Raw genomic sequence first — 23,848 nt, forward strand, 5'->3', positions numbered from 1 at the left:
CAACGGCAGGGGCCTTTGTGCAAAATTGGCAGAGCTGACCGGTCCATCCTCTGGACTGCCACTTGTCACGTTGTGAGTGGATGTGGACCAAAACATCACATAGAGTGTCAAGTTGTAAGAGTCCTCAATAACATTTTGTTTTGGACTAAAGTATCATATTCTGTGCAAGTTTGTGGATCTGGGGTGCTATTACTTTTTTTTGTTGCAAGTAGATTCTCATATTTTGGTAGGACTAAATCGTAGTCAAAGTCCTTAGCAGCCTCGTGCGTTGATTTGACTAAAAAATGGCCCCTGGCTTTGGGTTGGGAGGCTATTTCCCTCGCGAATCGCGATCTCCCCCTTGCTCACCTCAGTCCTCCGCCCACCCCCATCAATGGCGACGGGGGCGCAGTGGGTGCTGACGGCCACGGGGCGGTCGCCGACCAACATCGCCGTGATCAAGTACTGGGGGAAGCGGGACGACGCGCTCATCCTCCCCGTCAACGACAGCATCAGCGTCACCCTCGACCCCGACCACCTCTCCGCCACCACCACCGTCGCCGCCAGCCCCGCCTTCCCCTCCGACCGCATGTGGCTCAACGGCAAGGTCAGCCCCCTTTCCTCCACCGCTCTCTTCTTCTTTCCCTTTCCCTTTCCCTTTCCTCACGCTCGGCTCGCCTCCACCCCATTGCCGCCCCCGCCGCCGCCGGTCACCGTTGTGATTTGGGATTACTGTAGTGAAATCGGCTGCCCATATGCTTAGATCTGGATCAGGACCTGCTTGAAACCTCGCTGAATTTGCAGAGACAGTCGGCGCAGCGCTGAAAATTTGTTTTTTCAACAGAAGCCAAAAGACACCTTTTTCTGTCTGTTAATGTTGTCTGCAGTTATCATCTACTACTAGTACTTATATTGCTGCATGCCTGCGTCATGCTGGGGTGATGGACCAATACAAATAGCAGTTCTATATCAGGTCTTTAACTGGATGTGATGTAACACAAATGCAGGAATAGAAAACAAATTATTGTCTGCTTGGATGCTAGTGTGATCTAATCGTCTGTTTGGTGTGGAATTGAGCAGGAGATTGCGTTGTCAGGCGGGAGGTTTCAGAGCTGCCTGAGGGAGATCCGGAAGCGGGCTCGTGACGTCGAGGACGAGAAAAGGGGGATCAAGATCAAGAAAGAGGACTGGGAGAAGTTGCACGTCCACATAGCGTCTTACAACAACTTCCCGACCGCTGCCGGTTTGGCCTCTTCGGCCGCTGGCTTTGCTTGTCTTGGTAAGTCTCCTGTTCTGATGCCATGGCTATTTGTCAGAAAAACAGATGTGTGACTAAAACTGGGGATATTTCGGGTTAGACTTGGATTTCATTTTGTTTTCTGCTCTTCTGGACCCACCTCAGTTGTGTTTAGTAGCGGAGGGGGTGTATTTCTTATTCTCTTATAGAATTGTTCTCTTGCTGATGCAATCTGCAAATATTCGTTGTTGTTGCTCTTACCTTTCGAATACACCTCCGTGTGCTATTCGTGATAATAGGACAATATTATGGTTTTCTAACTGTCACCTAAAATTGTCCTGCATCCTGCTATTAAGGTTGTCCAACTTATCTGCAGTTTGTTCTTTATTATCTGGTGTATAGAGCAAAAAAGTAAAGAAAGAAAGAAAAAGAGATAAGACGTAGAAACTATTTTTAGTTCCGGTCTGCTGGTTAATCTTTGCAATAAATCTGCTAGGTTTGAAAAATGGCTGGTCTTACCAAGTTCCATGATAATAGTGCTAATATCTGGTCCTGAGTCTTGTTTTGCCCTGATTGACTACCACTGCTCAGCATGCTTGCTTTCTAGAAATATTGATTACTTTATTCATATCTTGGAAGTTTGATAGCGCTATCCAACACAAACTGATTGTCCACTACTACTTCTATTTTTTGCTCATAAACATGCTAAGCAAGGTCTTGCTTTCATACCAATATTACAGCACAAATTAGTAATTTGAATAATGTTTGTAGTTTTCACCCTCGGAAAGCTAATGAACGTGAATGAAGATTATGGAGAACTTTCTTCAATAGCAAGGTCTGTACTCCGTACTGATAAATTTTGGAGCAACACTCTGTTTGTGCTCTATCCTGTTTGTGATGTTTGCTTGATGATATAGCAACCATTTTACTAAATAATAAGCTACTATACTCATATCCTCTCTTTAGTTATAATTCTCTCAGGCTGACGACTTTCAACGCAGGCAGGGGTCTGGAAGTGCATGCCGCAGTACATATGGTGGATTTGTGAAATGGTGTATGGGAAAAGTAAGTTATCTCTTGGTTAAGGCAGAGAAATTGAATTGGTTAAAATGCATGTTTTTCTATTGTAAAACGATTGAGTTTGACTATATACTTGTAGAATGATGATGGAAGTGACAGTATGGCAGTACAGCTTGTTGACGAGTCGCATTGGGATGATCTTGTTATAATCATAGCAGTGGTATGTCAATGCGATCTCTGTTGTATAACATGATCTGTTTCATTTAACTTGTCACTGGATATTGCTCATCGAATCATGGTACCGTTAACACCAATCCTTTACTATATATAGTGACACCATTTTACCATTTTTATCCCAACATCTTTTTCTTATTATGATGCTTTGTGGAATTAGGTCAGTTCAAAGCAGAAGGAAACCAGTAGCACCAGTGGGATGCGGGACACTGTCGAAACAAGCCCCCTCTTGCAGTACAGGGCCCAGGTGATTGCATTTTCATCTTTAACTTGTTTTTGATACATACTGTACAATCTTTTTACGAATCATCGAGGGAACAAAATCATGAAGCTGAAATCTGAATTGTAGTTTTACCCCTCTTGTGTGGACCCTCAAGTTTTGTGGTTCCAATTTTTTTTATCAAGTCTGTTGGTAGTTATACTGTACAATTTTTGTGGTTTCTTGCTCTCACTGTGCACCGCACTACTTTTTCTTGTATTCCAGACTGTAGTGCCAGGTCGCATATTGAAAATGGAAGAGGCCATCAAGAATCGTGATTTTGAATCCTTTGCCAGGTTAACTTGTGTAGATAGCAACCAGTTTCATGCTGTATGTTTGGACACGAGTCCTCCCATCTTCTACATGAATGATACGTCACACAGGTAGTTTTTTAGCAGTCCTGATTTTGAGGTTCTGTTAGTACTGAAATTCCAGAGTTGAGGATCGCTCTTTCAACCAACTGCAGGATAATTAGCCTTGTGGAGAAGTGGAACCACTCGGAAGGAACCCCACATGTATATTCTGTTCCTGTTTAACACTTGCTACTTGTTTTAAATTCTTCTGAATTGCGTTGGTGCTGCATATAGGGTTCTAAAATAAGGTTGGTTAAGCTTTGTTATGATATGCCAGTACAATAAGTTTTCACTGCACTGGATATAACATATTTAACTAGCATCACACGATGAAGTAATTTAACTTAATTTAAAAGAGCAACAAAATTATTGCCATCTTTCTGAAAAAGGTCCAGAAAATACGAGTTTAAGCTTCCAATTCTTTTGTTTTTAGGGAACATATAGTTCAGTTTGAAGAGTTCATGATGAAAACATATTACTGCTGCTTTTGGTTCTGGAGCAGTCAATTGCATACTTCTATTATTTCTACTGGGTATGATATGTATTAAATAGGATCTAGAAGTTTGAAATTCTAATGGAAGCAGAAGTATCTTGGTATACTGCTGTCATCAAAGAGACAAAGAGAAAAAAATAGTGCAATCTTGCAGTATTACTTCTTCGTCTGTTTGTGTTGTCTGGCATGCAGTTCACCTAAACTGCAGATAAATTACACTGGTTCGTGTGATTGATCTGATACTCAAATCAACTTGGCATTAGGTTTATTAAATAGCATCTAAAGTTTGTATTTCGAAAGAGAATGGATACAAAATATCTTATTTTATTGCCTTCATCAAAAGATAAAACTTCATTGCAATCTTGGCAATATTATTTCTTCTGTATGTGTTGTCCGGTATGCACTTCACCTAGACTGCAAATAATTGGTACTGGAGTGGATGGTGCGATTGATCTGATAATGAAACCAAAGGACAGGTGTGTTTGATCTCTAAATTTGGCATTTGATCTCTTGTAATTGCAGGTTGCCTACACATTTGATGCTGGGCCTAACGCTGTCCTAATAGCACGAAACCGCAAAACGGACACCCTTCTCCTTCAGAGGCTCTTATACTGCTTCCCTCCACAGGAAAATGATTTGGACAGGTGTGTTTGGTATTATCAAGAATAAACCCAGCATTTGTTTGTTCCTAGGTATTCTACAAATATGTATACATCTGACAAACATGATCATGACAGCTATATGGTCGGCGATAAATCAATCCTAAGTGGCGCCGGAGTGCAGTCCATAGCTGACATCGAGGCCCTTCCACCGCCCCCGGAGATGAAGACACCGAACCAAAAATTCAAGGGCGATGTTAGCTACTTCATCTGCAGCAGGCCTGGGGCTGGCCCAAAAGTTCTCACCGAGGAGAGCCACACGTTGATTGATTCAGCCACGGGGCTTGCAAAAGGAGTGTAATTTTGGATGAAGATGACTGGTTTGATACTCTAGGTTTATGTAACACTGGTTCCTGTGTTGAGATCATCATGTAGAGTTGTCGTTTGTGCTGTACACTCTATACTTCTGTCGTACAGTAGATTGATCTTGTATTATTTACATCATTTGTTCCTGGCTGTTGTAGTGTCCTTGCCACTTAAACATGCATATATTTTTCAATAAAAGTTAGCGGAATAAATTTTACAGATTTCATTTTCTGTAGTCCAATGCACAGACGGAGCTGTTCTTTTGATTTTGCATCTGAAAAAACAATTAGCAACACCAAAAATCTATCTATTTCTATCTATTTCTATCTATCTATCTATCTATTTGTCTATCTATATCTATCTATCTATCTATCTATCTATCTATCTATTCTATACTAATTATGGACTCCCTAGAAATTACCATGATAATCAATAATTAGGAGCCGTTAATCTGGTGGGACCAAATTATTAGGGCGTAAGATTAACCCATCCCTTTGTAATAAAAGAAAAAAAACTTTTATATCCCTCTTTGGAGAATGTTTTCACGTGCTGCCTAAAGAACCTCCACAACAGGCACATCTTCTCCACCTTAGGTTTTAGGTCCCGTAACCTATCCAATATATAAGCGCAGTCCTCATGTCATGGCCGCCTCATGTCTTCCTTCATTAATCCCTATCTCCTCCATGAAGGGCCTTCCCAAGTGCTTCTCCCGTCCTTCACGGTCTAAATCGCCCCCAACGGTTATGTCTCTTAGTACAGCCGTCATCTCCATGTGCCTCGGTCTTCGTCTCGCATTAAATCCTCCTCTGATCAATCATGGTGTTAGAGCCCCCGATGTATTCTGTTCCTCATACCATGCGCAGATGTGGAAGATCAATCAAGTCAGGCAAGGATGTGAAGGAAAAATAAGTTAAAAGCTACTACCGCGGGCGTTGTGGCCAACAATCTCAGATAAAGTTTTCCCCAACGCAACACACGCGAGGTGCTTCCATCAGCAGATTTTGTACGGACTAAAGCAAATTGAGTGGGCATGGTAACCTGCAAGGCTGTAGAGTGGAGAAACTACACTCGGCGTCACCTATGCAGGCAAGTATCCCCTTATTCATAAATTTCCTTTTGTATTTACAGTTCATCGAACTCATTAAATAGCCCCACGAATTGTCTTATGTCCGACATAGAAAAAAACAATCACTTTTTAGGTCTATCAGCAATAATACTATTGACAGGAGTATGATCCAAAGAAGAGCATGGAGACCTGATCTGCTTCTCCTCAAGCGGCACCACACAATACTTGCAGTAGGGCTATGGTCTTTGCATCATAAAGTAAATACTGCACAACAAGTCCACTTAGATGCTTACATGAGGATTTATGAAGATTCCCATCTCAGGTTCATATTTAGATGAAGCTATAAACATGAATGTTAGCCAATAAAATTGGTTGATGTTTCTCATAGTTCTAAATAATGTGCTTTCTTGGTACTAGATTGCTACCGGCTAAATAAAGATACCTAAATCAGTTTAAACCAAATTATTATATTATGCCTTCCATCATCCATCATATATACACACATGAGTATTCAGAGATTTAGTACTAACCTGATTATTTATCCCGATCTCAAATAGGACTTAGAATCTTCATCTTGGATATGGCCCCTAAACTGAAGCAATTTATGTAAATACATATTTATCTACGGAAGCTTGCATCTTTGTGCCTTGCAACATCACTAACCATCCTTTTCTCAAAAATAAATAATGGTGTAACAACCTCTGCCTGTGCTTTTCCACACATGTCCAGTGGACAATTATTTGTTACAACAAAAGGAGGCATCCAGAGCAAAATCATCACAAATAAACAGTGTTTTGGTCTATTTTTGTGGTGCTAGGGTGCTGTCTCGGATGGAGTAACACAACCTCGCTTCTGTTGTATGCCCAAAGAACAAAATGAATGGTATCGTTTCTAATTGATGGATGGAGTTTGACAAACACTTTTTCATTTGCATTCCTCCTTCGTTACGGTACGAACATCGCTATATACTATGTATTGTGTGTAATTTCTGTTAAATGTACTCCTTCATTAGTTGTATATACAGTGTGATGGTATTTTCTTCAACTGCGCATATTGCCCCGGTTATGGTTTATAATTATCATTGTTTTTCAGAACATAAATATGTTTTTTTGTTTAACATTGAAAAAACAGGCTTATGTAAAGATAAACTGATGAGTCAACTAATCTAATGTGTGTCACCAGCAAAAAGAAATAGTTCTGCTTCTTCATTTTCAAGAATATAAGACGTACTTTGTCCGTGCAGGCCAACACTCTGATCATAACAGTAACACGCAATGTTTTTCTTGTGGTTAGGAAATCACAAAATGATTAGGAAGTGCTTTTAAGTACATATTTAGTGATCAGTTTCATGTTACATAATCAGTGAATTGTCGAACTAATACATGGGAAACAACCTTTATAATATCTGAACAAACAAGTAACTAATCTACGGTGGTACAATATATTGGTCCACACCTAATCTTCTAGATACCCGGAGGGAATATCCACATGGGGGGACGGACAACACCGATTGCATAGTACACCCTTGACAGGTTGCCTTCATCTTTCTTGTAATACACACGGTAACCATCATCATTTACAGTCGTTAAAAATACCTTGGCACCATTGGGGATCTCACTGTTTCGCCTTAAGCAACGATGGTGGGAGAAGTAGATGTGATTTTTTTGTATGTCGTAGTGTCCACCTGCCGGCACTTGCACTGCCTTGGAACATGTTGGTCCCAAGAATAGCGCGTAGTCTCCAAAGCTATACACCTCCACCCACTTGTACTTGTAGTTATAATAATAGGAAGAGGGGTGCATTCCTATGTTGCCATGAACTAGCCTGAAAGCGGTGAAGCCCTTGTATGACCGATAGCCCCTCACCACCATCACAAGCTCGCCACGTAGCTCAACAATGTACCTGATGTGCTCCGGACTCTCCCTGTATCTCCCCAACATGCAAAATCGGTAGTGGATTTTCACACCCACCAAGGCGCCATGTTTGTTCACGACAAACTCAAACTTGACGAGATCATCAGGGTCTTGCGTGGTGCCATAGAGCTCCCCATTGCAAAAGGCGATATCCATAAGACGATGGTTCCCACATAGTCCTCGTATCGTCCAGCCGGCCTCGGGGCAGCCAACCTTGTAAACCGCGAGCTGGTGCATCCTGGTGACTCCGGCGAGGATACAATTACTCATGGTGGGCTGCTCCGAGAACACGACCTTCCGCAGGAGTAAAGGATCATCCGTGTGCGGGCGTGTGTGGGGCGAGAGCGCCACCTCTGCACCTGTGAAAAAATTAATGATCTTGAACGGCGCCTGGGAGGAGGCGACCCAGCCTCCCTCGTGGCTGCCCACGAAGCACCTTTGGACGGCCTCGCCGGGGAGAGAGAGCCGAGGCAGGACCACGCCCTCTTCCGGGCAGTACACGCGATTCGCCTCGTGGGCGCCGCTGGGATCAAGGATCAGCCATGGGAGAGCGCTGCGCGGCAGGTGCCGGGATGCAGCGGCGCGCCATGCCGGGCACACGGCGGCGAAGCGGACGCGGTCGATTGTGGTGGTGAGCCGGAGGTAGCTTATGGACAGGAGATCGCCGGGGAGGCTTGACCACCGCTCTGCTGCCGATGTGTTCGCTCGGGCGCCGCCGCCGCCGCAGGCGGTCGCGTTCGTCGACGTCATCTGTGCGTTGATCTGAGACAAACAAAGCGTTGATCGGTCGATTGTGGGGATCGAGTTTTATCGATGTGACAATACAAGCTGTACGTAGGGAGGTTCGCACACAAACACCTCTCCGTATACCTAACTGATTACGTACATATCCGATCACATCTCCTACTACCATATTTATAGGCGTTGTTTTCCTAGCTGAGGAAACGCACCGGTTTTGTGATTTCTCGCGTTCGTAGGTTGCTCGATATACATCAATCAAATAGACTCGGATCAATCGGCCGGTACGAGATCTAAGATGATGTGACTTCCACCACCGCGTGCGGCGGCGGCGCCCCACAGAGAACTCATCGGCGGCAGTGCCATGGTCCAGCCTTCCCGACGATCTCTTGATCATAAGCTACCTTAGCCTCACCGCCCCAATAGACCGCGTCCGCTTCGCCGCCGTGTGCACGGCGTGGCGTGCTGTCGCATCACCGCAAAGGCCATCGGAAAAAAACAACTTCAATGTTTTCGAGCTAGTCCACAGCCACAGGTATAGCTCGGCAAAGGTTAATAACTTAAGAGACTATGCGCTATTCCTGGGGCCAACAGGCTCCAAGGCAGTGCGTATGCGGGCAAGTGGGTGGGGTGAGATGCAGAAAAACCACCTCTACATCTCCCACCATCATTGCTTAAGGCGAAACAATAAGATACCCAATGGCGTCAAGGTATGTATTCTGGAAGAGCTTAAATGATGATGGTTACCGTGTGTATTATAAGAACGATGAAAGTGTCATGGATGGTGTGAAAGGCATCATGTCAATAGGGTACTACGCAATGGGCGGTGTCCATCCCCCCATGTGGCTATTCCCTGAGAGATGTGCGGAGGGTTAGGGTTCGAGATTACTATACCATCATAAAGTACTCATTTTCTGATGTTTAATGTTGTCTTCATGTTTTAGTTGGACAATTCCTCTATAACACTAAGCTCCCTAGTTTTAAAGACTCCACATTCAATTGAGGTCTCCAATTAGAATTGAGTCACTGGATTTTGTCAACAATTTCTCAAAGCTCTCCCATTCAACTCTTTTATACTACTATGCACCATGCTTCCTAAATTTTTAAGGCCTCACAATTAGTTGAGGTATTCAATTTAGAATTGGGACACTTTCTCAAGCTCCCCCATTCAATTCTTTTAATTCACCACATTCCCTAATTTTGAAACTCTTTCGTTCAATTGAGGTATCCAATTTTGGATTTGGTTTATGATTTCGACGAGGCCAACGGTTTTTCAAATCAATCAGCGGCAACCGGCCTAGAAGACATATCAATCCCCCGCACCCTCCCACCACCATGTGATATTGTAGCACCAATATAGTAGTACACGTGACCACCGACACAGAAATTTCCCCACATAAATAGAGGTTGGTTAGCAGATAACACAAAATCACCACGAAAGACACACCAAATAACCGCGTTTAAAAAAAACACTCTAGGCCGAGTTTAGAGCAAAAATATCGACATCTACAATATTAAACTATAAAGTATGGAAATTCATTTCATGATGCAGCTCCAAATGCAGCCACAACAGCTGTCTCCAGCAGCTGTCCTTCTTCATCCTGCCATAGCTTCCTACCCTTCTCTTCCTCCCTCCTCGAGAAACACAGCAGAACCAGACCCAGTCGCCGGCCGGTCTCCCGCGCAGCCGCTTCCCCTCCTCGCGCGCACAGCCGCCTCTTCTCCAGCGCATAGGACCGCCGCTGACTGCCGAACCCGGCCGCCTCACTGGCTAGCACCACCCTCCGCCAGGCATCGTGAAATCTGGCCTCTGATACCATGTTGAATTCTTGGGCAGGAGCTCACCTCTCCGGTCATGGCTACGGCGGCTCGATGTGTTGTGTCGTTTGTGTTGAGCTCTGGGAACAAGAGGACTCGATGCCCCCTTCTGGGTCAACACCTTCACATGGGCTTGGGCCCTAAGTGATAAGTTGATGGGCTTGGACCCATACCAGTAGTTCAACAGAGGCTATGGTCCAAATTACATTACTTTGCTGGAGAATTAAATTTCTTATTGCACCGAATAATACAGAAAAACACTAACCTGGAGCAGCAAACAACTTGGAGGCTATGGTTCAAAATTACTATAACTTGGCAGGAGAATTACATTTCTTGTTGCACTGTAAATAGTACATAAGAGGCACCATAAACAAACAACATAGTTTAGTATGAAACTGCGATTTGCAAACAACTTGGAGACTATTTCAAAATGACTATAGCTTTGCATGAGAATTGCGATTCTTGGTACACTAAAAAAATAATAAAGAAGATGCACTGTGATAACTGGGAGCAGCAAACAGACTCGTGTGAAAACACTAGGGAAAAACAACTGAACTATTGAAGGCTATGGTTCAGAATTACTACAGCTTTGCGGGAGAATTACATTTATTTTGACACTGTAAATAATACACAAAATGACTATGAGTTACAAATAGTAGTTTAGTATCGACTGGGAGCAGCAAGCTCAATTCAGGGGAAAAACAGTCTGGAAGAACTATGGCCAAAACTACTGTAGCCTTGTTTGGGAATTACATATTTTTTACACTGTAAGTGATACAAAAAATGCACTGTAACAAAAAAAAAAGAGTCTAAAACAAGGCCCAAAAAAAAGAAGAACGCAGGATCGGACGGTTGAGAGCACATAAAATCCACAAATCGCATGCACCGAGATCTCGAAAAAGACCAACGAATGGAGGGGAGGGACAACAACAGACACAAACCACTTCGAAGAGCACTTCTAACCACCAGTGGGACGATAGCAGCAACCGAACGCTCAAGCAATAAGAGAAGAAGAACTTTGAATGGAAATCGCCCCTGTCTCTCTCTCTCTCTCTCCCCTGCTCTCGAATTCTCTTCTTTTGCTTGAACAGTCTGATGAAGGGGGAATGGGCAGCAACATGGGTGAACGGGCAGACCACAAACAAAACAGCGAGCCCCGTAAACAAATAACCAGAGGACAATGCACGAATCGCTGCGCAACAGCGCAAGGATCAGACTGACACAAAATCTAACTGAAAACGAATTGTGTTCAGTCGGAGGAAAATCCGCAAAGCCGACCAAATTGTATAAAACAGTACACATCGATATCCTTACATACCAAATAGTTCTCAGAAACTATTGGACAAAGATAGACAGTCGACAAGAGTATACGGCCGTGGCACCAAGCCACCCAAGCGTCTGGTGGCGCGTTCCATGCGCCCAAGGCTAGGATGATAGGCTCCAATGTTTGAATACTCAGTCTCTTCAAAATCAAAGCTTAAGTAGACAAGGAATAGCATCCCGGCGTCCAAATCCACTCGATACATGTCGCACATCCAACTCTTGTTTAGATCCAGCACCCAACTTGGACGGTAACACAGTAGAAGCGGCCTGCCAGCACTAAGGGTGTTGTTCCCAGCCAACTGCCTTGGTAGTTTAGATCCAGCACCATCCAGTGGTCGTCGCCGGGCTTGGCCATGCCAAGCATGCCCAGCTGGTTAAAGCAAAGCACCACGGTCGAATCATCACCGGCAATGCCGGAGCCACATGCTGTGAATTTCTTTTCTAGATAGTCACAATGAACCGAGCGCGAAAGGTCGCGCTGAGCATGTCGAGGCAGCAACGTGGTGATTGGCGGGAGGTCTGTGAGGAGGTGGCGTGTGAGCGGGTTCAGGAGGCGGATGCTGGTGCGCTGTGGCTCGTGGAGCAGAACGAGGAGGCCCTCAGGGGTGCAGGCGGTCACGACGTGGTCATGGAGCTCCGGGATGTCGACCTGGACGCACTCGCCGGTGCATGTACTATTGAGGAAGGAGCGGCGGCTGGGCGTGGCGCGCTCGTCCCGGAGCATGGTCCACCGCCGGGGATGGAACCGGCGGTCGAGGACGCCGTGCGCACGCGGGTGCGCCGAGCACCGCCTCCACGGGCGGCACACGGCGCGGAAACGGAGACGTTCACTGGTAGAAAAAAAGGCTTCCGTCCAGCCCCATTAGTCGCGAAACTGTAGGAACCGCGACTAATGAAGTCTTTAGTCGCGGTTCGGCAGACGAACCGCGACCAAAGGCCTGGGCCCAGGGCGCTCGGTGGCCAGCTGGTGCACGTGAGGGGCTTTAGTCGCGGTTGGTCAGGCCAACCGCGACTAAAGGTGCGCAAAGGCCTTTAGTCGCGGTTGGCCAGGCCAACCGCGACTAAAGCTCCTCCCCTATATATACCAGTTCAGCACGCTCACTTAGCCATTTGGTGCCACTTCTCTTCACAAGCTTCACAAGGGGGTGTAGGTTTGCTTTTGGTTCCTCTTATGCACACAAGGTGTTTGATGAAATGCCCTAAGAGGGTGAAACAAACATGATATGAAGTGTTGGAGCCACACTTGAGGTTCCTCATTTATTTTTTCCTCCTCGATCGCGGTTAGCAACTTGAACCTTTCATGCATGTGTGTCATTGATAAAATATGCATGTGTGCAGTTTATTGTTTAATTTATATTGTTTGTAGCTAGTTAGTTTAACAAATGCATGATGGTTAATTATATATTTTATATTATAATAATGCAGATGAATCGGCAATGGATGTACGGTAACCGACTCTCCGGCGAGTTCACTACGGGTTTGAAAGATTTCCTCATAGTGGCTAATGCGAACAAGCAGGGGGGTTTTGTTATCTGTCCATGTGTTATCTGTAAGAATCAGAAGGGTTACTCTTCCTCAAGAGATGTTCACATGCATCTGCTTCGGCACGGTTTCATGCCAAGCTATAATTGTTGGACCAAGCATGGAGAAAGAGGGGTTATAATGGAAGAAGATGAAGAAGGGGATGATTTCATCGATGAAAGCTATCTTGCTCATTTCGGTGATACTTTCATGGAGGATGCTGAAGGTGAAGGGGAAGGTGAAGAAGAGGCACGTGATGATCCCGTTGATGATCTTGGTCGGACCATTGCTGATGCACGGAGACGCTGCGAAACTGAAAAGGAGAGGGAGAATTTGGATCACATGTTAGAGGATCACAGAAAGGCGCTGTACTCCGGATGCGATGATGGTCTGAAAAAGCTGGGCTGCACACTGGATTTGCTGAAATGGAAGGCAGAGGCAGGTGTAGCTGACCCGGCATTTGAAAACTTGCTGAAAATGTTGAAGAATATGTTTCCAAAGGATAACGAGTTGCCCGCCAGTACGTACGAAGCAAAGAAGGTTGTCTGCCCTCTAGGTTTAGAGGTTCTGAAGATACATGCATGCATCAACGACTGCATCCTCTACCGCGGTGAATACGAGAATTTGAATGAATGCCCGGTATGCACTGCATTGCGTTATAAGATCAGAGGCGATGACCCTGGTGACGATGTTGAGGGCCAGAAACCCAGGAAGAGGGTTCCCGCCAAGGTGATGTGGTATGCTCCTATAATACCACGGTTGAAACGTCTGTTCAGGAACAAAGAGCATGCCAAGTTGTTGCGATGGCACAAAGAGGACCGTAAGTCGGACGGGGAGTTGAGACACACCGCAGATGGAACGCAATGGAGAAAGATCGACAGATGGTTCAAAGATTTTGCAGCTGACGCAAGGAACATAAGATTTGCTCTAAGTACGGATGGCATGAATCCTTTTGGCGAGCAGAGCTCCAGCCATAGCACCTGGCCCGTGACTCTATGCATCTACAACCTTCCTCCTTGGTTGTGCATGAAGCGGAAGTTCATTATGATGCCAGTGCTCATCCAAGGTCCGAAGCAACCCGGCAACGACATCGATGTGTACCTAAGGCCATTAGTTGATGAACTTTTACAGCTGTGGGGTGGTGTCTGTGTGTGGGATGAGCACAAACAAGAGGAATTTGACCTACGAGCGTTGCTTTTCGTAACCATCAACGATTGGCCTGCTCTTAGTAACCTTTCGGGACTGTCAAATAAGGGATACAATGCATGCACGCACTGCTTACATGAGACTGAAAGTGTACATTTGCCAAATTGTAAGAAGAACGTGTACCTTGGGCATCGTCGATTTCTTCCGAAAATTCATCCAGTAAGAAAGAAAGGCAAGCATTACAACGGCAAGGCAGATCACCGGCCGAAGCCTGCGGAACGCACTGGTGCTGAGGTATTTGATATGGTCAAGGATTTGAAAGTCATCTTTGGAAAGGGTCCTGGCGGACAATCAGTTCCGAAGGGAGCTGACGGGCACGCAGCCATGTGGAAGAAGAAATCTATATTCTGGGAGCTAGAATATTGGAAAGTCCTAGATGTCCGCTCTGCAATCGACGTGATGCACGTTACGAAGAATATTTGCGTGAACCTCCTAAGCTTCTTGGGCGTGTATGGGAAGACAAATGATACAAAGGAAGCACGGCAGGACCAGCAACGTTTGAAAGACCCTGATGACCGGCATCCGGAATGGTTTCAAGGTCGTGCCAGCTACGCTCTGACCAAAGAAGAGAAGGTCATCTTTTTTGAATGCCTGAGCAGTATGAAGGTCCCGTCTGGATTCTCGTCCAATATAAAGGGAATAATAAACATGGCGGAGAAAAAGTTTCAAAACCTGAAGTCTCACGACTGCCACGTGATTATGACGCAATTGCTTCCGATTGCTTTGAGGGGGCTCCTGCCGGAAAATGTTCGAGTAGCCATTGTGAAGCTATGTGCATTCCTCAATGCAATCTCTCAGAAGGTAATCAATCCATAAGTTCTACCACGGTTACAGAACGATGTGATCCAATGCCTTGTCAGTTTCGAGTTGGTGTTCCCGCCATCCTTCTTCAATATTATGACGCACCTCCTGGTTCACCTAGTCGAAGAGATTTTCGTTCTCGGTCCTGTATTTCTACACAATATGTTCCCCTTCGAGAGGTTCATGGGAGTATTAAAGAAATATGTTCGTAACCGTGCTAGGCCAGAAGGAAGCATCGCCAAGGGCTATGGAAATGAGGAGGTAATTGAGTTTTGTGTTGACTTTGTTCCTGACCTTAAGCCGATTGGTCTTCCTCGATCGCGGCACGAGGGGAGACTAAGTGGAAAAGGCACGATCGGAAGGAAATCAACGATATGTATGGACGGCCATTCTCTGACTGAAGCACACCACACTGTACTGACCAATTCCAAGATTATAATATGTTTGGTGAAATTCCGCCCTTCAAAGTGAACATTGACCCAAGCATTAAGTTAAATGATGAGGATGCTCCATGGATACGGCACAATCGTAAGCAAGCAGGGACACAAGGGAAGAATTGATGTGTAATAATTTATTGTACCAAACTTTGTATTTGGTCGATGAACTGAATGATGTATCAAACCTTTTGTCAAACCTTCAAGGGGTTTTAAAATGAATTTGTTTTATTTTTCTGATTTTTTTGATATATAATTGTATTTTTAAGATTTTAAAATGAATTAGTTTTATTTTTCTGATTTTAAAAGGAAAAAGGAAGAAGAAGAAAGAAGGAAAAAGGAAGAAAAAAACAGAAGAAAAAAACAGAAGAAAAAAGGAAAAACAGAAGAAAAAAACAAACAGAAGAAAAACATAAGAAAAAAACAGAAGAAAAAAACAGAAGAAAAAAGGAAAAAGGAAAAAAGGAAATATGCCACCTACTGGGCCACCACGGCCTGAATACGACTAGAAACCCATTAAAGGGCCAGGATTCAGGCCCGCAGAAGGCCGAGTAGGCCCACAGGCACATAGTGACAGAATAGGCCCGTAAGCCTGCATTTGAGAGGAGCTCGAAGTGGTGAGCGCAGCCGCGCTTATAAACCACTGTCGAAGCCTCTCGGCTAGCGAGGTGGGACTAAACATCCCACCGCACCGCGCCAGTTCTAGCACAGACCTTTAGTCCCGGTTGGGGAGGCGGACCGCGACTAAAGGGTACCCTTTAGTCACGGTTGTTGTCCCCAACTGCGACTAAAGGATCTTTCTGCGCGGGAACGGAAGCGGCGCCAAAACCCTTTAGTCCCGGTTGGGGAGGCGGACCGCGACTAAAGGGTACCTTTAGTCGCGGTCCGCCTCTCCAACCGCGACTAAAGGTGCGTCTATAAATACTGCACTTAGCAGTTTTGCCACTTCCCATTCTCCTCTCTCTCGACGCCGAAGCGCTGCCCCGACGCCGACGCCGAAGCCCTGCCCCAACGCCGACGCCGACGCCGAAGCCCTGCGGGCCGCCGTCCCCGTCCCCACTGAGCGCCACCTCCGCCCGTGCCCTGCCCTTGCCCGCCGCCCGTGCCTTGCGCCCTTGCCCGCCGCCCGCCGCCCGCCGCCCGCCGCCCGCCGCCCGCCGCCCTGCCGCCCGCCGCCCGCTGGCCCTGCCTGCCGTCCTCCGCGCGCCGGCAGAAGAAGAAGAAGGAAGAAGAAAAAGGAAGAAGAAGAAGAAAGAAAAAGGAAAAAGGAAGAAGAAGAAAGAAGGAAGAAGAAAACAAAAGAAAAACAGAAGAAAAACAAGAAAAAGGAAGAAAAAAGGAAAAAGGAAGAAAAAAAGAAAAAGGAAGAAAACAACAAAAGAAAAAAGAAAGAAGAAAAAAAAGGAAGAAGAAAAAAGAAAGAAGAAAGAAAGAAGAAAGAAAAAGGAAGAAGAAAAAACAAGAAAGAAAAAGGAAGAAGAAGAAAGAAAGAAGAAGAAAACAAAAGAAAAACAGAAGAAAAACAAGAAAAAGGAAGAAAAAAGGAAAAAGGAAGAAAACAACAGAAGAAAAAAAGAAAGAAGAAAAAAAGAAAGAAGAAAAAAAAAGGAAGAAGAAAAAAAGAAAGAAGAAAGAAAGAAGAAAGAAAAAGGAAGAAGAAAAAACAAGAAAGAAAAAGGAAGAAGAAGAAAGAAAGAAGAAAGAGGAAGAAGAAAGGAAGAAGAAGAAAAAAAGAAAAGAAAAAAGAGTGTGGCCAGCACCCCCCGCCCTGCACATGGGCCATCCCGACCCCACATATATTCGTCTCCATCCGCATCCCTGGCCAAACCCTAGCCACTCTACTCCAAGCTCTGTTCGGACAATTTGTTTATACGGAGAGGGGCGGCGAGGGGGGCGGCGATGCGCGCGGTGTTTTTTTAGGGATCGAGAGGGGACGGCGAGGGTTATAAATGTGTTGTCCTCGCCTCCCCTCTCCGTGACGCCGTCGTCTGCCGCCCCGTCTCGCGCTCTACCGCGACACCCTCTCCCACCCCTTCCTCGCCCCCTCCTTTCGCCACCGCCCTTTCGCCACCGCCACCGCCACCGCCCCCCTTCTTCACTTAATTAATTTGTTTTTACTACATGTTTTCAGGACTGACATAATGGCGGACGATAGAGCTGACCCGATTATGGACAACTATGATCCGGACGGTGAAGCACATATGTTCGGCATCATAAACGGCGATATTCTATATGTGCCGACCGGAGAAGAAGAAGATGATATCTCTTCTTATCTGAACCTTGACGGTGAAGATGAAGGGCGCCGTCAGCAAGATGATGCCGAACAAACGTCGATAAACGACGATCTTCAAATGGAAGTAGCAACCACCTCCGGCGCCGAGGTATATATATACATTGAGCCTCTGGTGATACAAACTAACTGATTTGAATAAATATGTGTGTACTAACGCGCGCGACTCTTTCTTATTTTAGCCCTCGGCCGGATCGTCGAAACAATCGAGTACGTCGTCAAAGCGTGGCGCAACCAAGACGATGAAACAAGGAGAAACATGCACCATCGAGGTTGTCGACAGTGCAACCGGCAGGCCGCTGGAGCCCCGCAAGAACGCCACCAAGTTTGTCAGCCAATGCGGAGCCATTGTTAGAGACAACGTCTCGATCACCGTCCAGGAGTGGAATGAGCCAAAGAAGGCACGAATTGATGGTTTCACTTTTGTCGATAAGAGAACAAAAAAAGATTGCTTCAAGAAGCTTATGGAACATTTCGTTCTACCTCCGGAATACAACAAATTCGATGAGGAGGGTAACAAGATTGAGGAAAACAAGGAGAGGAGGAGGCTAGTCAAACAGTTCGCTCTTCATAAGATGGCCGACGCATTCCGGAAATTCAAGCAAAATCTAGCCCATGACTTTGTCAAGCAGAACAAGACTCCAGATTTCAAAGGACAATATGAGAAACTGAAACATGATTGGCCAGAATTTGTGAAGCAAAAGAAATCGGAGCAGTTCATTCAAATATCGAAAAAAAATAAGGAAAATGCGGCTAAGAAGGAGTACAATCATGTTATGGGGCCAGGAGGGTATCGCATTTGGGTGCCTAGGTTGGAGAAGATGGAGAACGAGCTGAGGGCGCGAGGAATCCGTCCAGGTACGGAGGGATGGGACCCAAGGGCCAAAAGCTGGTGGTACGGGCATGGGGGAACGCTGAACCCGGAGACAGGGGAGTGTGTTTACCGGGGCAAATTAATTAAACCCACCCAAGCCCTTATTAACGCAATGAGGGATGCTCAACAGGGGAAGATCAAGTTCAACAGAGAGAACGACGCGCTGACAAAAGCCCTCGGGAATCCTGAACACGGAGGACGTGTACGAGGCATGGGGCACATTCCGTGGAAAATAGGGTTCCCCCAGAACGATGACCCGTACGGTTACAGAAGCCGTAAGAGAAAGATGGATCGGGAAGCAGATGTTGTGGCGCGGTTGGCATCGGAAATGGATGTGATGAAGAAAACCATGAGTGTACTAGTAGTCGAAAGAGATGCAGCTCGGGTGCAGCATGAAGATCATCCAGCGGATCTCGGAAGCCAGCAGCGGAGAAGCAGCGTGGCTTCCACGGAGGCCCCACCGGCTGGTGCAGATGCACCGACGATCGAAATTACTGCACCGGAGCCTCTGGTGGTCCAAATTACTGCACCGGAGCCTCTGGTGGTCGAAATTACTTCACCGGAGCCTCCTCGCTGCCCCGTGGACGATATAAAGGAGATGAAAGAATGTCATCTGTATTATCCTATCGGGAACATGTCCATGAAGGTAGCCATCGGCAGTGCTTTACCATGTTTACCTGGAGCACTCCACCACAACAACCCCATTCAAGATGGCTATGCTCGTGTCACGATGGAGGACATAGTCCAAGGGTTTGAGGACCTGGAGATTGACATTGCTACACCTGAAGGGGAGAAAAGACTTGGAGATGTCAAGCGCCATTTCATTCTATGGCAAAAGAAGTTTATCAAGTTTCCAGGCGAGGCGCCAAGGACAACAAGTCCACCCCCCTACGGTGGTGGTGGTGGCGGTGGCGGTGGTGGTGGTGGTGGTGGTGGTGGTGGCGGTTCACCTACACCTCCGTCACGTCAGCCGACGCCGCCCCCCAGTCCACAACGTCCGGCGGGTGATCAGCCGCCGCCCCCCAGTCCTCGTCCGGCGGGTGATCAGACGCTGCCCCCCAATCCACCTCCGGCAAAGAAGCAGAAGCAGTCCTGGATTATTAACCCGGACCCTTATGTACCTAAGACCACAAAGGTACCGGAGCCATCACTGAAGCCTCTCCCCACAAGGCCTTGGGAACGTAGTGCCGAGGAAGTCGACACGGCCGCGGCTGCTGATTTGGAGAAATGGAAGGCGGACTGCAAGAAGAAAAGAGAGCCCGAGCCCAAGCCAGTATTTTCTGATGAGCAAAAGAAGTGGGCTAAGTCATTTTTGAGCACACCGTCCCAAGCCGCGAAGAATCTGCCTAACGACTATGCACGTGAACTTCGCAGGCAGGCACTCATGTTCAAGGAGAACAAAGAGCGGGAGAAGGCCGAAAGTAAAAAAAGCGGGAAACAAGTTGCCCAGCTCGGGGAACAAAGTAAACAATCGATTGCCCCGCTTATAGTGGAAGCCTTCTGTCCGGATGCCCCCGAGATCATACAAGCTGCGGCAGCACAGGGATTGACTGTAACGAGTGCCAGAGAACAAGCGGCCAACTTAGGTATTACTCTTCGTGAACTGTTAGGCCTTGATGAGGCGCCAGTGAAGGAGGTAGTAATTACATATGTCAAGAATGGGCCTCTCGTCGAGCCTGCGCAGGAAAAGGATCTACCTCCACAAATGAAAGGTCTGCTGAAATGGTACAAGGGTTACATAAAAAATAAAAACGCCAAAGAATATATTTATGCGGAAGTTAGACATGAGCATCACTTCAAACATTACTATGTACAAATTGAACTGAGTGAATTGTTCCAGCTTTTCAATCTGCGCGAGCTCGATAAATCTATCATCAGTTGCTACGTTCTGTAAGTGATTTATTAATTTCTACCCCATCTCGTTCATATTGCCTGCACTATATATATGTCCTAACTATATTGTTGTGTCCGCTATTATACATGCAGAATGAAGATTAAGGAATGCAGAGTAAGGAACATCCATGATGTTGGGTTCATTGACCCACACATCGTTAATGGACATGTGTTGGAGCGTTACCCCGCCGACGTGGAGGCAGACCTGTGGCAGTTTCTTACAAAGCAGGAACTCAAAAGTGATATTCTATTTCCTTACCATTTTGAGTGAGTGTTTCTGTCTTGAGCACATTCTCTTTTGTTTACTCCATGCATGGTATGTGGCCGGCTAATCGATGGGTTATGCATGACGTACTGTGCATGTATCGTGTCCGCAGGTTCCACTGGATTCTGCTAGTAATTAAAGTTAACACCTCAGAATGTCTCGTCCACGACTCTGTGAATATGGATCCAAAGCTTTGGGGCGGCATGAGAAGAATGTTGCAGAAGTAATTATTTTCATTCATTTGCGCTCTATATCGATCGGCCTATTTCGTTCATTTTCTAATATCAAGTAACTAATTAATAACTCTCTTGTTCATTTAATTTTATTTGCCTCGTAGGGTTTGGAGACGGTTCGTAGATACAAAGGTCGGTGAATTCAAAAAAGAGCTAGAATTCAAAATGTTAAAGGCTAAGAATGCTGGGGATATTCAGCCACCGGAAACCAATCTATGTGGATACTATGTCTGTGAGATGATCCGGAGATACACCTCTGAGCGGGTTCCGAGTGATACCAATGCTCAGAGGAATAACCTCCGGTGGATGCTTAGTCCAGAAGCTCGCTTCGACCACTTCAAGAGGAACTAGCTGGATGGTTCAGCAGGGAAGTCCTCCATCCTAAAGGAGAACACTATTACGAGGACGTAGAACTTTATATGCATTAAATCATGTATGGAAACTTGTTCAAAATTGTATATGGTCATCCGATGATATTGAATATATATTGTATATTCCTCTTGAATTCTTTTTGGTTCTAATTTCAAATTTATTTGAAATTGTACATTCATATGCATGTATGTAGTACCGTAGAATATATGAAACTCCTTCAAAATTAAAATAAAGCACAAAAGAAATAAAACAATACAAATTAAACAGAAAACAGGTTTAGGGGGGGGGGCTAAAACCCTAAACCTGCGGCGGCCTTTAGTCGCGGTTGGCCAGAAGAACCGCGACTAAAGGTCCTCCTCCCCGACGGCCACCTGGCGCCCACGTGGACGGGCCTTTAGTCGCGGTTCTTAAGCAACCGCGACTAAAGGGGGGGGCCTTTAGTCGCGCCCGTTCGGTCGCGGTTGCTCAACCGCGACTAATGGCAGTTGCGAACCGCGACCAAAGGCCCTTTTTCCACCAGTGGTTGTAGGCGAGGACGTGGTCGGTGATCAGCCCCGTCGGCCCGCCCGATAGATCCGCCCGGTCACAGTCACGGGATGCGTCCATCAGATCGGCCGGAGTGCCGTGAAGCGGAGAAACGACACCTTGGACTTGGAGTCGCACCCAAGATCAGGTAAGCGGAGAGGATGGGATCGTGACCTGACCTGGGCGTGATCAATGGAGCAGAACGAGAATCGGATCGTGTGTTTTCAGTCAGAAGGGAGAAGTTCCGTCGTGCGGGTTGGATTGCGCGCTGAGTAGGAGTACGTGCATGGACAGCACACGGTTGAATTGCGCTGCGTGAGGTCACACGCTCGCTCGTTCGCGCGCCCCAAATCTCCCTCTCGTTTTTTTCTTTTCTTTCTTGAAAGCAGTCTTCATTCTTTCTTTTTCTTTTTTTTCGGAAAAACTTTCAATCTATTCATCTTCAATCATGGTAGTACAACGGACACTAGAAATAATAAAAATTACATCCAGACCGTAGACCACCTAGCGACGACTACAAGCACTGAAGCGAATCGAAGGCGCGCCGCTGTCATCGCCCCTCCCTCGACAGAGCCGGGCAAACATTATTGTAGTAGACAGTCGGAAAGTCGTCGTGCTAAGGCCCCATGGAACCAACGGACTAGAACAGCAACCGCCGCAGAAGAAGAGTGTAGATCAAAAGGATCCAACCTGAAGACACACGAACGAAGACGAACGACGAACAGATCCAAGCAAATCCACCAAAGACAGATCCGCCGAAGACACACCTCCACACGCCCACCGATGATGCTACACACATCACCGGAACGGAGACTAGACGGGGAGACCTTTATTCCATCTTCAGGGAGCTGCCGCCGTCTTGCCTTGCTGAGCAGGACATAAACCTTAACAAAGCTCAAAAAACGATATGAAAGCGGAGCCCTCCCACCGGCAAGGGTCGAGATCCACTCCGCCTCCATGGCCCTAAGGCCACCGGAGACGGGACGGACCGACGTCGGCGCCGGTGGGAGGCAAAGAATCCTTGTTTTGGGGAGGCGGCGGCTGGCTACGTTGGAGGCGGCGGCAAAGGAAAGGACGTCTTCATTCTTTCTTATTTGATGAACGAAAGCAAAGCAAAGCAAATTTAGAAATATGACCTGACCGGACTTTCTGTGCATGGGTTCGTATTTCTATTTCACGTGCACTTAATATATCAACCTCACGTCACACACGTGCATCAAAATGGCCACACACACAAAAAAATGAAAAATTAATGCACGTACACTAAGGGCATCTCGAAGAGCAACTTGCATCCGTCTGTAGACGGAAAAGGACCAGTCCGCCAACACGGATGCGGTGGGCAGCCATCCAACGCTGCCCGCATACATTTGGGCAACAATACGAATAAACCGGACAAAATTCGTTCATCCCATGTCGCCCAGATGTACGTTTCACCCATGTTCTTTTCTCTTTGAGGGTAACTGCATGTTTCATTCATCACAAAATATGATGAATACAACGCACGCGGAACCGACCAGAAGGGTCGAGAGCAAACACTGAAACCTGCAGAAAAACCAAACAAAAGGAAAATACATTGGAACCATTAGTCAATTCTGCAATAGCCTTCGTCACCGCCGAATGTCACCGGATTCCAAGGAGAACCATATACCATGATGGCGTTGTGAGTCGATGAAGAAGCTTGCCATCGGCGAAGCCATTGTCGATGTGGCGCGTCGACCAAGGATCATCCCCATTCTCCTCGAATCCCAGAGCCACCGACGACATGGTCGAGGCCTAGGACCAAATCCGCCGCCTTCAATCCACAAGCCCAAATCTGAAACCGTCATTCACTCCGCCCACCAGTGACATCACGCATAACGCCAGCCACGGGCCAAACACCTAAAACCGCCGACCAGAAAGATAGACGTGAGACCGAGCCTACCGGCTTCTCAACGCCGCCATGGACGTCACCGAGACGGGACCGGGGCCCGGTCATTATTCTCGGATGAGTTGTTGCCGTCAGCGCCAAGAACAGCACCACCCCACACACTAGACTC

At 46.4% G+C, this 23,848-nt stretch overlaps 1 protein-coding gene across 1 annotated transcript; it reads left to right on the plus strand.

The window, feature by feature from the left end:
* The first annotated feature begins 298 nt into the window (after window positions 1-298).
* Window positions 299-4,766, plus strand: LOC123066929 (diphosphomevalonate decarboxylase MVD2, peroxisomal). The gene is made up of 10 exons (XM_044489909.1): window positions 299-586; window positions 1,060-1,258; window positions 1,988-2,051; window positions 2,218-2,281; window positions 2,376-2,456; window positions 2,631-2,717; window positions 2,955-3,112; window positions 3,196-3,244; window positions 4,098-4,219; window positions 4,313-4,766. The coding sequence occupies exons 1-10, from the start codon at window positions 374-376 to the stop codon at window positions 4,533-4,535; spliced, it is 1,260 nt and encodes a 419-aa protein (XP_044345844.1). The 5' UTR covers window positions 299-373; the 3' UTR covers window positions 4,536-4,766.
* The last annotated feature ends 19,082 nt before the right edge of the window (window positions 4,767-23,848 follow it).

The sequence above is a fragment of the Triticum aestivum genome, chromosome 3B (assembly GCF_018294505.1).
Source record: "Triticum aestivum cultivar Chinese Spring chromosome 3B, IWGSC CS RefSeq v2.1, whole genome shotgun sequence".
NCBI lineage: Eukaryota > Viridiplantae > Streptophyta > Magnoliopsida > Poales > Poaceae > Triticum > Triticum aestivum.

Bases quoted from the DNA above. Each gene is read 5' to 3' on its own strand.
- LOC123066929 (XM_044489909.1), top strand. From the start codon at position 374: ATGGCGACGGGGGCGCAGTGGGTGCTGACGGCCACGGGGCGGTCGCCG. The intron at 2,052-2,217 runs GTCTGTACTCCG...CTTTCAACGCAG, and splicing joins GAACTTTCTTCAATAGCAAG to GCAGGGGTCTGGAAGTGCAT. The intron at 2,718-2,954 runs GTGATTGCATTT...CTTGTATTCCAG, and splicing joins TCTTGCAGTACAGGGCCCAG to ACTGTAGTGCCAGGTCGCAT.